At 35.2% G+C, this 13,594-nt stretch overlaps 1 protein-coding gene and 1 long non-coding RNA gene across 7 annotated transcripts in view; one reads left to right on the plus strand and one right to left on the minus strand.

The window, feature by feature from the left end:
* mettl15 (methyltransferase 15, mitochondrial 12S rRNA N4-cytidine) overlaps nucleotides 1-13,594 on the plus strand; it is a 308,904-nt gene that overhangs the window by 212,773 nt on the left and 82,537 nt on the right. For 3 of the 6 annotated variants that reach the window (XR_012382447.1, XM_073906755.1, XM_073906758.1), the window contains exon 6: nucleotides 1,610-1,700. Coding sequence is in view for 5 of the 6 variants with exons in the window: in XM_073906755.1 (XP_073762856.1) it covers nucleotides 1,610-1,656 (47 nt within the window). In the remaining variant the exon portion in view is untranslated. Of the gene's footprint in view, nucleotides 1-1,609; nucleotides 3,704-8,541; nucleotides 12,798-13,594 lie in introns of those variants that run through there. The other 3 variants (XM_073906756.1, XM_073906757.1, XM_073906753.1) reach the window with 3 other exon arrangements.
* The window catches only part of LOC141375386 (uncharacterized), an 85,596-nt gene that overhangs the window by 8,112 nt on the left and 63,890 nt on the right, over nucleotides 1-13,594 (minus strand). The window lies entirely within an intron of this gene.

A 13,594-nucleotide genomic window follows, 5' to 3' on the forward strand; every position in this document is an offset into this window, starting at 1 on the left:
ATTTTATTTGTTTATGGCTATTTGCATTATGCTGTTATAATCATTATATAATCAGTGGCATAAAATGGTCTAAAAATGACAATAATATTGCTTATCGCAACAATTTCTGTGAAACTATATCACTCAGCAAAACTTCCTTATCGTGACAGGTAGGCATGGGACAATAACCGTTTTGAAGGTATACCGTGGTTTGGAAAAGTCAAGGTTTTAAAACCGTCATGTGTACAGATTTTAGTTTATGTTTTTATGTTTGTTTTTTTAGGTCAACAGCAGAAAAAATACCCAAAGATGCCGTTTTCAATTGTAAATAAATCTGTGTTTTAGGCAATAAATCTAATGAAGACAGCAGAAGTCAATGAATGATTTTAATTATTTAGCCTGACATGTTAACTATTCCAAAATATTTAAAATTTTTCTCAAAATAAAAGATATTGTGTTGAAGTAGGAAAAAAGTTTTAATTTTTTACCCAGACATTTAAAAAGAATGTATTTTAGAGCAGTAATCGCAATACCGTCAAACCGTGATAGTTTTATTCAATGTTATCATACCGACAGAATCCTACACCGGCCCATGCCTAGTGAGAGGCCTACTGATTAGCACTGTGTTTTCCTTATAATCAAACATATTCAATTTACTGACACATACACAGAAAAATGTATTGTTTTTGTGTCCTAAACTCTTCCATCTGCCAGTGGTAAAAAACCACTGGCAGAAAAAAAACCATGTCAAGCTGCTAAAACCATTTTGCAGTTTTAAAGGTGACATCGAATGAAAATCTGGATGGACCTAGGCATAGCTGACTAATAAGATTTCAGAACATGGTAATGACAGACCACAAGTCTCAAGCACTATTGTTTCTTCATTGTCATGTAAATTTTGTAACACAACACAGACTGTGAAGTTCCTTGTAGTGTCATTAATATGCACGCCCCAGCAATTATATGTATTTTTAAGTATAACATCTTTTTATATTTCAGATGTATATGGGACTTTTATTTTGAAAACTACACATACTTTAAGGGACAGTAGGAAGCAGGTAGCCATGCATAGCCACACTTATGTCATCTGTTTACAGCTCAAAATTTGGGAAATTGATTGGGGATTGATTCAGTGCCACCCCGAAGAGGCATAAGGAGTGTCTTGTGGTACTTTAACATGCATTTTGGGAAGTTTGCCACTTAATTTTGGAATAAGACAACAGACACATGTAAGTTTGCAATGAGGCAACAGACATATGTAGAGTATTGAGTCTAAATGGTTTATGCATCATGTATGTCACTTAGCTCTTTCTGTTTTTTTTTTCCTGGAATGAAATGACACGAATAAACTTTAAAATTTGTTTATATTAAACCCACAAAATACTTTCAGTCTGTCCTTTTTTGTTGGGTATAATTTTAGAAATAGTCACATGTTTTAATAACAACAGATAACTCGCTAGCAGTAATGGAGAAGCAGCTTTAGTTGCCGACAGATATTTCACTCACTTCAAATGTGAAATTGTTCCACAGTTTAGTTGAAATCATTCTTATTTGACAAGGAATCTGCACAGTTTGCTGTAATATTGTTTTGACAACCTTAATATAATTATTTTGCATATGTGTATTTCAGAGTACATGACGCTGTATGAGCCAGAGACGAGAGTGAGAGCAGCATGAGAGCACAGCTGATTCATATTCACCCTTCAACCCTTCCAAATAAGGTAAAATCGCATCTTTCATTCTAGGGTCAATTTCTTGGGATATACATGAGCTTGTAAAACCATTTCCATAGAAATTTTGCACTTACCTTAGCCACATGACTTCTAAACAGATATCAGAATACAATTTAATCATAGTGTATAAATGCATTCTATGGCACCACTTAAAAGTTGTAATAGTGCCACAGTAGTTCAGGCCACAAATGACTTACACAAAATGCAGTTTTATTTTTGAATTTCACTGTTCGGTTTTTAATCGTTTTTGAACCTTATTGTAAAGTGTGACCTTTGTTCTTAATATATTGCTTAATATATTGCTGTCATATTAACTTACCCAAACTCTTATTATAGTATTTGTAAAGCCTTTAGTTAAGGTTGGATTAGTAGAATAAGTTAACATGTACTGACAAAGTTTCACACAAAACATTTTTGCAGCTTGTGTAAACTACTTACTTAAAATGAGCTGAAACAACACAATTCTTGAGTTTTTTGTACAGCAAAAAGAATTTGTAAAAACCATTAGGTTAATTGAATCTATTTGTGCAATTTTTAGTCAGTATAATTTTCTGAAGATAATCAAAATAAAGTGTTATACGCCATCATACCTGTCAACATTGAGATGTGAAAATAAGGGATAAGCCCACCACAATAAGGGATTCTCCATAATAAGGGACAACCTCCGCTCGCTCCGCTTCAAATCGCGTTTACAGAACCCGTTTGGGAAACAGTGTCTATTTATCACTATGAAGCACGTCAGCTGACAGTCATGCACCATTTTATGACTTTTGAGGATTGCATATAAGGGGTGAAGGCACCTGTAATGAAAAGGAAGGGGAATCGCGCCAATTTTATATTTATTTCAAAGTGTTTTCATGCCTAAACAAAGCAAAAGCACAGTCCAGACTCACATTTAAGAGCAAGGGGCGGCTCCTGGTGGTTCGGCGGTATGGGTTGCGTATAGGGAGGGTCGGCTCTTTAATGTTTCTTGCCACTTTTCAGTGAAACACTGAAAATATGGGAGAAATTTGGGAAAATACCTTCACGGGATGATAGCAGGATAGAACTGTAAAATACGGGAAAAAACGGGAGGGTTGACAGGTATGCACCCCTCGCTGCTTCAGTCAGCTTCCAGAAATGGTCAGATGTGCTCCAACATTAGATTACATTCAAATCAAGACTGAAAACACATCTGTTAGCTGTGCCTTTACTGAATGACCACGGTGCTACGTCCAACAGATCACACTATTATGTCTTTCTTTTCTTTTTCATTCTTTTATTACCTGTTTTAACACATTTAACCTGTTTTTAATCATTTTTAATATTTGTTTTTATTTTTTTATACTTGTCTCTTTTATTCACGTTTATGTAAAGCATTTTGAATTGCCACTGTAAATGAAATGTGCTATGTAAGTAAACTTGCCTTGCCTATAAACAAAGATGTTATTAAATTAGTGTGAATATGTTCTAGTTGTTTTCCCCGAAAAGGGTTGCGGCTGGAAGGGCATCCCCTGCGTAAAAACTTGCTGGATAAGTTGGCGGTTCATTCCGCTGTGGCGACCCCGGATTTATAAAAGGACTGAGCCGACAAAAAAATGAATAAAAGATTGAATGAATGTTCTAGCTGTCAGTGCAAGTTCAAAGCTGAGACTTTGGTGCTATAGAGAGAAAAAAGAAAGAGAGAGGGCGGAGCACGCTGATTTGAAGTTCTGTTGTACGGTGCGTGTTGCGGCCAAAACAGTAGCCCAACAGTCTTTCAAGTCAAAATTTCTACAACAGTCTGGTTCCTACCAAGAGGGAATGTACTTGTAGTCAACAGAATGTCTAAAAAGAACCATAAAAATAATTTATTTTCATGTTAGTATGAATTTAAAGGTTGCTTGCATGCATTTTTCCAGTGTCTTGCATTCAAATATTTCTATGATACGTCAACTTTAACAGTCAACTATTTCCATTTCTCACATTTAGGATGTTTCGAAACAAACACAATAAAGCAAAAAATACTCATTAATCAACAATGAATATTGTGGCAATTCCCAATATCCCTTTAATAACATTGCAGGTATGAGAAACTTTGCAGCTTCTTCACAGAGAGCGATTTAATATTATGTCATAATCACAGAGATCAGCCCAGGCTAATGCTGTTACATTGGAATAAATGTCAGGGGAAAGATTGCATTAGAAGTTCATTTTGACTCTTTAATCTCCAGATAAAGATGATGCGGTGTCCGCACTCACATGTCTCAAGGTGGAAGGTTTCAAATCCATCTGTTCACCCACCCAGCTGCTTGCGATTGAACTTGTTTTGGTAAACACACCACAGGCCTTGCACAAAGTGCGGCTATTAAAATGTGTGGGAACGATATATGCCTCATAAATGGCTATTTTTAGAATGAATGTAGCATTGCTATAAATGTATGAAGTGCTTTTATTTGATTTACCTCGTGAAGACCCGATTGTAATCCTACTCAACTGTTGTGTGGGTGGTCTGTTCCACCTTGCCTCTCGGTTTAACTGACCGGTGAATCATCTCAGCCTTTAATCATATTTCAAGCATGGATTAACTTTTATCACTGCGATTAGGTTGGGAATTTCCTGTGATTCTAAATTTGTCTAATGGTAGCTGTGTTACACACGTCCATTAATCCGTGCATTAAACACTCAGCAAAATGTGTGTGGTGAAAATCATGACTGAATGGATGGGTGAGAAGATTATCCATTACAAAACAGGACAGAAATAGGATGTTAGGACACACAGATGGGATGTCAGCACGAACGCCAGCTACACCTTTGTTTACCTTTGGAAATGGTGTGAGTTATATTCGGTAAACTGGAAAACGACATGCTGATTAAATCATCAAACAATGTTTATATATGTCTGGTTGTTTTGTCACTTCGGCTTTCCTCTTTTCTTGCACCCGTGCCTTCATATTGCTGCAAAACACAGTCTGTGCACCATTTTCTATCTCTCTCTCTCTCTTTTTTTTTTTTTTTTTTAGAAATAATGAGATTTATGAAAAGCTGACCCTCAGGCCAAGGTTTGTGTTAAGAGCACAGCAAGTGAGTTATATAATGAGAAGAGTTTTTTGGAACGAATGGTGTGTTTTTTTGTGTATTGCTGCCGGAGCTCCTGAAATACCTCATATACCTTTAAGCGAAGTGTGGTGGTCTGAAAGAGAGCATCTTGTTTCCATCTCGTTGTGTCTAATGTGAGAACACACTTAATGGTGAGTCTATTTCTGTCGTTTAGGGGCTGCGCTTGACGTCAACACATTACACCTAGCTTTGGAATCATGTTGAGGCTTGTTCTCATTATAATGAGTATGATGCATCTTAATTAACAAGCCTAAATCAAACCTGTTCAATGGGCCAGACAGACAAAGTTTTGTACTGCGTTAGGCGAAATGCTGACAGCAATGAAATGTACAGTGCATTCGGAAAGTATTCATAGCTCTTCACTTTTTCCGTTTTTTATGTTACAGCCTTATTACAAAATGGATTAAATTGATTTGTTTTTTCAAACGTCTACACACAATACCCCATAATGACAATGTGAAAAAGGTTTTTTTTTTAAATTGTTGCAAATTTATTAAAAATAAAAAACCTGAAAAATCACTTGTACATAACTATTCACAGCCCTTGCTCAATATTCTGTCGGTTCCACAAGCTTGGCACACCTGTCTTTGGAAATGTTTGCCCATTCCTCCTTGCTGTACCTCTCAAGCTCTATCAGGTTGGATGGGACGTGACGGTGTACAGCCGTTTTCAGATCTCTCCAGAGATGTTCAATGGTATTTAGGTCTGGGCTCTGGCTGGGCCACTCAAGGACATTCACAAAGTTGTTGTGAAGCCACTCTATTGATATTTTGGCGGTGTGCTTTGGGTCATTGTCCTTCTGGAAGATTAACCGTTGCCCCAGTCTGAAGTCAAGAGCACTATAAGCAGGTTTTCATTCAGGATGCCTCTGTACATTGCTGCATTCATCTTTCCCTTTATCCTGACTAGTCTTTTACTTTCTGCTGCTGAAAAACATCCCCACAGCATGATCCTGCCACCACTATGCTTTAATCTATGGATGGTATTAGCCTGGTGATGAGCGGTGCTTGGTTTTCTCCAAACGTAATGCCTGACATTCACTCCAAAGAGGTACATTGTATTCCAGAGAATTTAGTTTTAGATGCCTTTTGGCAAATTCCAGGCGGGCCTTTACTATGGAGTGGCTTCTGTCGTCTGGCCACACTACCATACAGGCCTGATTGGTGGATTGCTGCGAAGATGGTTGTCCTTCTGTAAAGTTCTCCTCTCTCCACAGAGAAATGCTGGAGCTCAGACAGAGTGACCATCAGGTTATTGATCCCCTCCCTGTCTAAGGTCCTTCACCCCCGATCACTCAGCTTAGATGGTTGGCCAGCTCTAGGAAGAGTCGTGGTGGTTCCAAACATCTTCCACTTAAGGATGAAGGAGTCCACAGTGCTCATTGGAACTTTCAGAGAGCAGAAAATTTTCTGTTATCATCTTCAGCCTTGTGCCTTGAGACAATCCTGTTTTGGAGGTCTACAGACAATTCCTTTGCCTTCATGCTTGGTTTGTACTTTGACAAGCACTTTTAACCCTGGGACCTTATATAGACAGGTCAAATCATGTCCAATCAACTGAATTTACCACAGGTGAACTCCAATTAAGTTGCTGAAACATCTTAAGAATGATCAGTGAAAACAGAATGTACTGAGGTCAAATTAGAGCTTCACGGTAAAGGCTGTGAATACTTATGTACATGTGATTTTTCAGGCTTTTTATTTTTAATAAATTTGCAACAATAAAAAAATGACATTGTCATTATGGGGTATTGTGTGCAGAATTGAAAAAAAAATGTGGAAAAGTGAAGCGCTATGAATACTATCCGGATGCACTGTATACAAGTTTTGCTGAGTGAAAACGTAAGGTGCACTGGTGTGCAAAAATATTTTCCTTTCCCCACCTTTATTTTTACATTTTGACAAGAAATCAATCATATTAAGAAGAAATGTAAAGCAAAATCAGTACAGATTTATAATGAACAATATAAATAAAATTAACAATTTTAAACCGTACTGTATGCTAGCTTTAATGTAATAGCAACCATATGGTTTGACATCCAAAGCAATGTATAAGGTAAGTATTTGTGAAATTGGCCAAAAGTTATACATCATTATTTTTGGGATGTTTCTGATAGTGGATGTTGGATTTATATATATGACATGGTCTTAATGAGTTACAGATTGAATCATTCATTTAATCAAATGTTCAAAATGGCCGACTCATTTAGAATGAATCTACTTAATGAATTAGTGACTTACATCATTAAAACCAGCTTTTATTTATTGTAAACAATAAATATTTAAAGGCGTCTTGCAAATCCTGTGCGCACCAAGAACAAAAATTATAAATATAAATATTATCTGTATTTGTGTCCACAACAGTTGTTTCAGTTTTTACTATTCTTGTTGTATTTGCACAGAGGCAACCATCAGCTGTCCTTAGTGGGGCATATATCTCTAGCAGGCCTAATTGTTGTATAGCTGGTAAAATCTGTACAATCTAAAAGTCAATTAAGATCGTCAATGTGTTTTTTATTTCTTTTTGTAGTGAAAATATTTGTTCACTACAAAAAATTAAAATTGTTTACTGACCCTAAAATTACTTACATAATGCTGTTTTTCATGCTATTGAAAAAAAAACAACTACAACTCTAAAGTTAGCCACATTCTTTAAAATATACATAATTTTGTGTGTTTGTTTAGCATTTCACACGTTTAAGCAATTTGAGTGTAATTGATTTTAATATTTTAATTTTGGGTGTGTATAAATGACCTAACTGTAATTACTTTAAAATGTTGTTGATGTGTTTATAGTGCCTCCAGGCTTAATACAGACACACACGCAAATATTTTCTGACCCTTTAACCCTCTAGTGAACTTTGGCCCCTGGTTTGACTGGGTCCATTGATCAATCTTAGTCATATTAACTAAGTTTGATGGGTGGATGTGTTGTTCACCTTCTCTGTCTCTAACAAAAAACTTAGAATAATGTTACGTCTGCTAAAGCAAATTCAAACAGGACCGTTGATCCTCACAAAGGTTCAATGCTACCAGAACACGTTGTAAACAGTACACTTTGTAATGACTCAGTTGTGACACCTAGTGGCAGAAATACACTATCAGGAATTGCAGGGATAGTTTAACATATTGCCATTATTAAATGCAAATTCACTGAAACAAAAGGCTGTCCGCTTTTTAAAGTCATTTAGATTGAGTTTCATGCATCATTCACACAAGGCTATTGCTTTGTATTTATTAAGAGAGTTATTATTTGGCAATATTTCATTTCCCCCCCAAATAATAAATAAATAAACAAACAAATATATATATATATATATATATATATATATATATATATATATATATATATATATATATATATATATATATATATATATATATATATATATATAWATAAATATATATATATATATATATATATATATATATATATATATATATATATATATATATATATATATATATATATATATATATATATTCACAAAATTAATCCACCAATAGGTAGCATTCAGTTTTAAGTGGACCATTAGTTTAATAGAAGTGCCAGGGCTTAGTTTGTTTAAATTATTATTTTGTTTTGAATCCATGACTTTTATATCTTACTATAAAATTAATGCAAATAATAATTACCTCTCTTGCAGTGAAGTCTAGGTGCACAGAGTAGGCTAGAGTACATTATATCATTTAGTGTACAGTGCTGTTAGCTGTTTCATGGAATTCACACTTTATTTTTATTTATTTTCAAGCCTGCCACTATTTCCTCTGAACCCTGAACTGCTAAGGGCTATTACCAGAAGAGCAGGCTTTTTCTCTGTGGATCTGAAAAGGCTAATGTTGTCATCTTTTGTGACCCTCCTCGCTAATTATGGTCTACACCACCTCCTGATTTAAAAGGGGCAGGAGACACACTCAATTAAAGTACTTCCTTATTAAAAACTGGGTCTTCTGAGTTTTCCCAAAAAACAAGTTTTCGTTCAGCCACTGCGATGTTTTCATCAGCTAAAGTTTGCTGCATTGTGTCTTGCTGTTATACAAAACTTGGGTTTGATGTGACTGTGTTCATCTATCATTTTTGTATGTCCTGATTTAATAAGTTAACTATAAGACTAACAGTTCAGAAGTCAGCTTCTGTAACCATCAATCAAGTCTCAGCACTAAATGTGCATATATGTTCAACTGTTTTAAAGATTAGACATAGCCTACAGTGAAACAGACAAGTATTCATGTAGCTGAGGGGTAAACTATTGTGAGTTCACCATTCTGAAGGACACATACATTTTAGGTACTTGTGTGTGTCACAATGTAACATTCCAGGAAGGACAAATGCATTTAAGTGAAGAACAAAATCCACCAAATTATAGTTTGCGTGTGTATGGAACATCATGCACTGTTCTAAAATGTGATGGGGGACACAGTGGTAACTATAGGGATATTGCATGTTATTAACACTCTTTTTGATAAGACATATTTCAGTGACTAAAGACTCATAATGGTCTAACATTTTTACCAAGCCACACTGTAAAAAAAAACCTGTTCATGATCAGTTTCCGAATTTTGTGTTTTCTGTTTATTTACAGTTGTGAATTGCATTATGGGTTGTTGACCTCTGCTCTGTCGACTTTTGACGTTGGAAATTCAACTCTGCCGTTTAACAAAGTGACTTTTGTTGACATTTCAGTAGTTATAAAATAATATAATGTGTAAGAAAAAATATGTAGAGAAATAGGTCAGTACAATAATAGCAGAAAGTGCAATGGCAGTTGCAACAAGGTTTTTGTAGCATAATATATAGACCAACACATACAACACATCACTTTAAACTATTAAATGTTAATTGCAGTCACTTTTCAAGGTTAAAAGTTGTTGAAAGAAAGAACAAGCTTCAATAATGCAATTTGAAATCAAAAAGAAATGATAAAAAAAAAACATGAATCACAAAATACAGGAAAAAAAAGACAATTTACTGACTTTTTTTGTGCACCGTCAATCAACACTGTTTGCCTAAAGTTCTAACACATTATTTACATTTAAAAGTACTGAAAAAAACTTTAGCTAGTTTGGAGAATGTTCTGATAACTATTGATAGTATTTCCACAGATTTGCAATGATAACGGCAAATCCTGTGTACGATCTCTACAAAGTTAATTGAATGTGATTTTCATTCTTTCTTGTTGAACACAAAAGAAGATATTTTGAAGAATGCTGGTACTAGCACCCAATGACCTTCATAGTAATTGTTTTTTCTATTATGAAGTCAAAGGGGGCCAGCAACCAGCATTCTCCAAAATATGTTTGACAGAAGATTGAAATTCATAAAGCTTTGAAACCACATTAGGGACAATAAATGAGGTAACTTTCACTTCCGGGTGACTGTACAATTCAGTTATCCTGTAAATTACCTAAATGCATGTTTACAGAAAAGGATTAAGTACTTTTGACCATATTTTTCATTCATTGATTGGAATTTTTTGCCTCGAGACTTCCAGTCGCATTAACTTCCATTGATTTTTAGAAGTTAAAAACAGCTTATTATAATGCTTGATGTTGCAAACTGCTGTTTTCTTATTATATTATTGTACTTTTATGTATAGTGATAAACACATTTGTTTGTTGAGCAAGTAGTTTGACGGTTTTCTGCCATTTATTATTCATTTTAGTCATTTATTCCATAGGTAACTGAACAGCAATTGCAAAAACAAGTGCACTTCTGCATTGCATGAGGTAAATAAGATGTCCTCACAACTCACTTGCTGTAGTGTTTACATGTCATAGTGTATCTGTATCATCAAAGATATACTACTGTAAGTCAAATCAAATGTTTTGTCCCAATTCAGTGGCATAACAAATATAAATTACATTCGTAAGGCAGTCACTGAAAAGCAAATGCTGACCACAGGAGGACTGTGCATATTCTTTAAATGAATTGTCCAGATCTAAAAGTTGGCTGGAATGATAGCATCACCTCTGGTAGAACTAGCGAGGTAACCATGGGAAACAATGTGACATCCGCTTCCCAAGTCATGGTGCATGCTGAGTCACATTCACAAAGGATTCTGTCTCATCACTCCACCAAAGAAATACGTTTCTGGTGTTAATCACATGTCGAGGACAGCGCAAAAACCCAAACCAATATCACAGGCTTAAAATGGTATCTGATTACTTGGAATGAGCATGAGACTTGAACTTCTCCCAGACAATTATTAACTGGTAGTGTGCTGAATGAATCAGGAGTATCATTGCAGATAAAGGTTAGAGGGATTAACTCTGTTAATAAGCAGTTCTCTCTGGGCAGAAGGGATGTAGCAGAGGACATATTGGGGATTTTATGACAGTAGAAGTTGCTGTCATGAAATATGTGTTAGGGTTACACGAATTGGAGAAAAAATTATTGTGATTTCTCTGATCAAAATTGCAATTGCAATTTTAAAATGTGATTCACTATAATTTCACAATAGAGCCACAGATTTGATGTGATGGTTTTAAAAGCACCAAAGAAAGACCAAGCAGAATCGTAAAGTATGCTACACTATGCTTCTGTTTATTTAAAACCATTTATCCTATAAAGTTAACAGTTGTCATGACAAATTTAGAAAATAACTACAGTATTTTAAATTCAACTAAATAAAACAAATAACCTAAAGAGCTAGTACTTTTGACCTTAAAACTATTTTTAAAAAATTAAAAACTGCATTTATTCTATCCGAAATAAAACAAATGAGACTTTATAAATATGATCAGTCATACTGTGAAACTTCTCTTGCTCTGTTAAACATCATTGGGGAAATATTTAACAGAATAAAAATCAAATGTGGGCTAATAATTCTGACTTCAACTTTTTATATAATTTGTAGATTTATTTATATTTATATACTATTTGTAATACAATTTTGTTCTTTAATACAGCAGTCAAATAAATAAACTGTACCTTTGATTTTACCTGCTCAAAGAAAACACTCTTTTTGAACGTATCAAACAAAACTCAAGTACATGCACTGAACAACATTAGCATTTATAGCAAATAAACTAATGTAAATATTATGCCACTTGCTTATTGAGTGTTGTCGAGGGAGTTTTTAAACACCTGTGATTGGTCATTAGCCGCGTTTCCACTATCGCGCCTAAAGCGAGCGAGCCAGGGCGAGCCAAGGCCAGTGGCGTTTCCACTGTCACTTCCGGGGCCTAATCGGGCCAAAGCGGGGCTTTCTCGGGGCCAACGGCCAGCCTTTTTCGGCCCGCCGAATACCTTGGGCCAAGGAGGGCCAGCCGGGGCTTCGGGGCGGAGTGAAAGGAGAGGCGGGCACAGTTTTCCGATCGCACTCGAGTACATGCGCCAAACAAATAAATAAATAAGGGAAAGAAAACATCTGGAACAAATTATAGTCTGGGGTTTTTTTTGCATATGATCGCCCTTAAGTTTCTCTTTTAAGTGTAAGGCTGTTGCATAAAATGATCTTTCTTTGCTGCATCTTTGATGTTTCAATAACGCATAATAATCTTTACACCATATTAAAGACAGCAGACAGTAAAGGTTTTCAAGAGGTTTTGTCAAGTTTAATACTGTGTGTGTTTTCGCGCGTTTAGATGCCTGTGTATGTGTGTGAGACCGAAAAAAGCGCTCCATTCATAGCTCTGTTGATGCCGCGAGCGGCTTTTTTTCTTTTATTTTTATTGTTTTAATTTATTTTGGAGATAATATGAATACAACAGTAGGACATTAAACTTTACAAATTTCATGTCCACTTTTGTAGGCTCAAAACAATAGTGTCATATCTAGATAAAATAGCCCTATATTGAAATAATTTAAAGAATTACAAATATTAGATAGGCCTATAATAAAATCACATTAAATAAATAAACCAATATAAAACTAACAAAAGCTATAGCTATAACAATTAGGTACTATATCAAACTGTTTCAAATTTATATTAAACTTTCATTTTTCAAAAGCCTCTTTGAAAAAAAGATTTTAGATATTTTCTAAAAAAAAATAAAAATAAATAAACACCGGAAAATGTTTTAAATATTATTTATAAAGTATTTGGATACGATGAAATTAATCAAATCATGCAAACAGAGCATTTTCGGGGTGAGTGAACGCAGAAACTAGGCGACCTTTTTTTCTGTCTGCAGCCGCGCAGCACTTTTTTGACGGGGAAAACTGCAAGTTCAAAATGTGCTCTGTGTCCTCAAACAAGTGTGTTTGTTTTTATATGACGTGGTAAAATTAAAAAAGGACATTTTAAATACATAAAGAGCTTTATTAGTGCATAGCTGCTGAGCGCAACGAAATATAGGCTATATTTTATTACGTGCTGCTCTTATGTGCTGAAACACTGAACACTTTCCTTTACTTAAGATATAATAAGCAACTTCTTTAAATAAAGGGAATCACCTGTTAAGTGTCATAAAGCCTATAGAGGGAAAATAATCATGTTTCAGTTCTCTCCGGAGCATTTGGGATGAATGTTGGACAGATTCTGTCTAGAGGATGTTATAAAAAACATTTTATATCGAGTTATTAACGGAGAATTTTATATATGTGGTGTTATATTATGAATATGTGCGCTCCCTGCGCTCCGGGTCCCTCCGTTGGTGGCAAGACCACTGGATTTCGATGCCAGTCGGTCGGCGAGTAAATGAATATGATCAATGAAAACACACAGGCATGTGCGTATAGACATGCGTTGTACTGCTGTACAGTAACGTGTCATTTGTTTGTTTTGGTTGTCCTAATTTTAATAGTTTCATGATGATGTGATGGTGTGCTTTATCTGCATGATTCTCGCTGAAGTGGGCGGT

Source organism: Danio rerio, chromosome 7, assembly GCF_049306965.1.
Source record: "Danio rerio strain Tuebingen ecotype United States chromosome 7, GRCz12tu, whole genome shotgun sequence".
Lineage (NCBI taxonomy): Eukaryota > Metazoa > Chordata > Actinopteri > Cypriniformes > Danionidae > Danio > Danio rerio.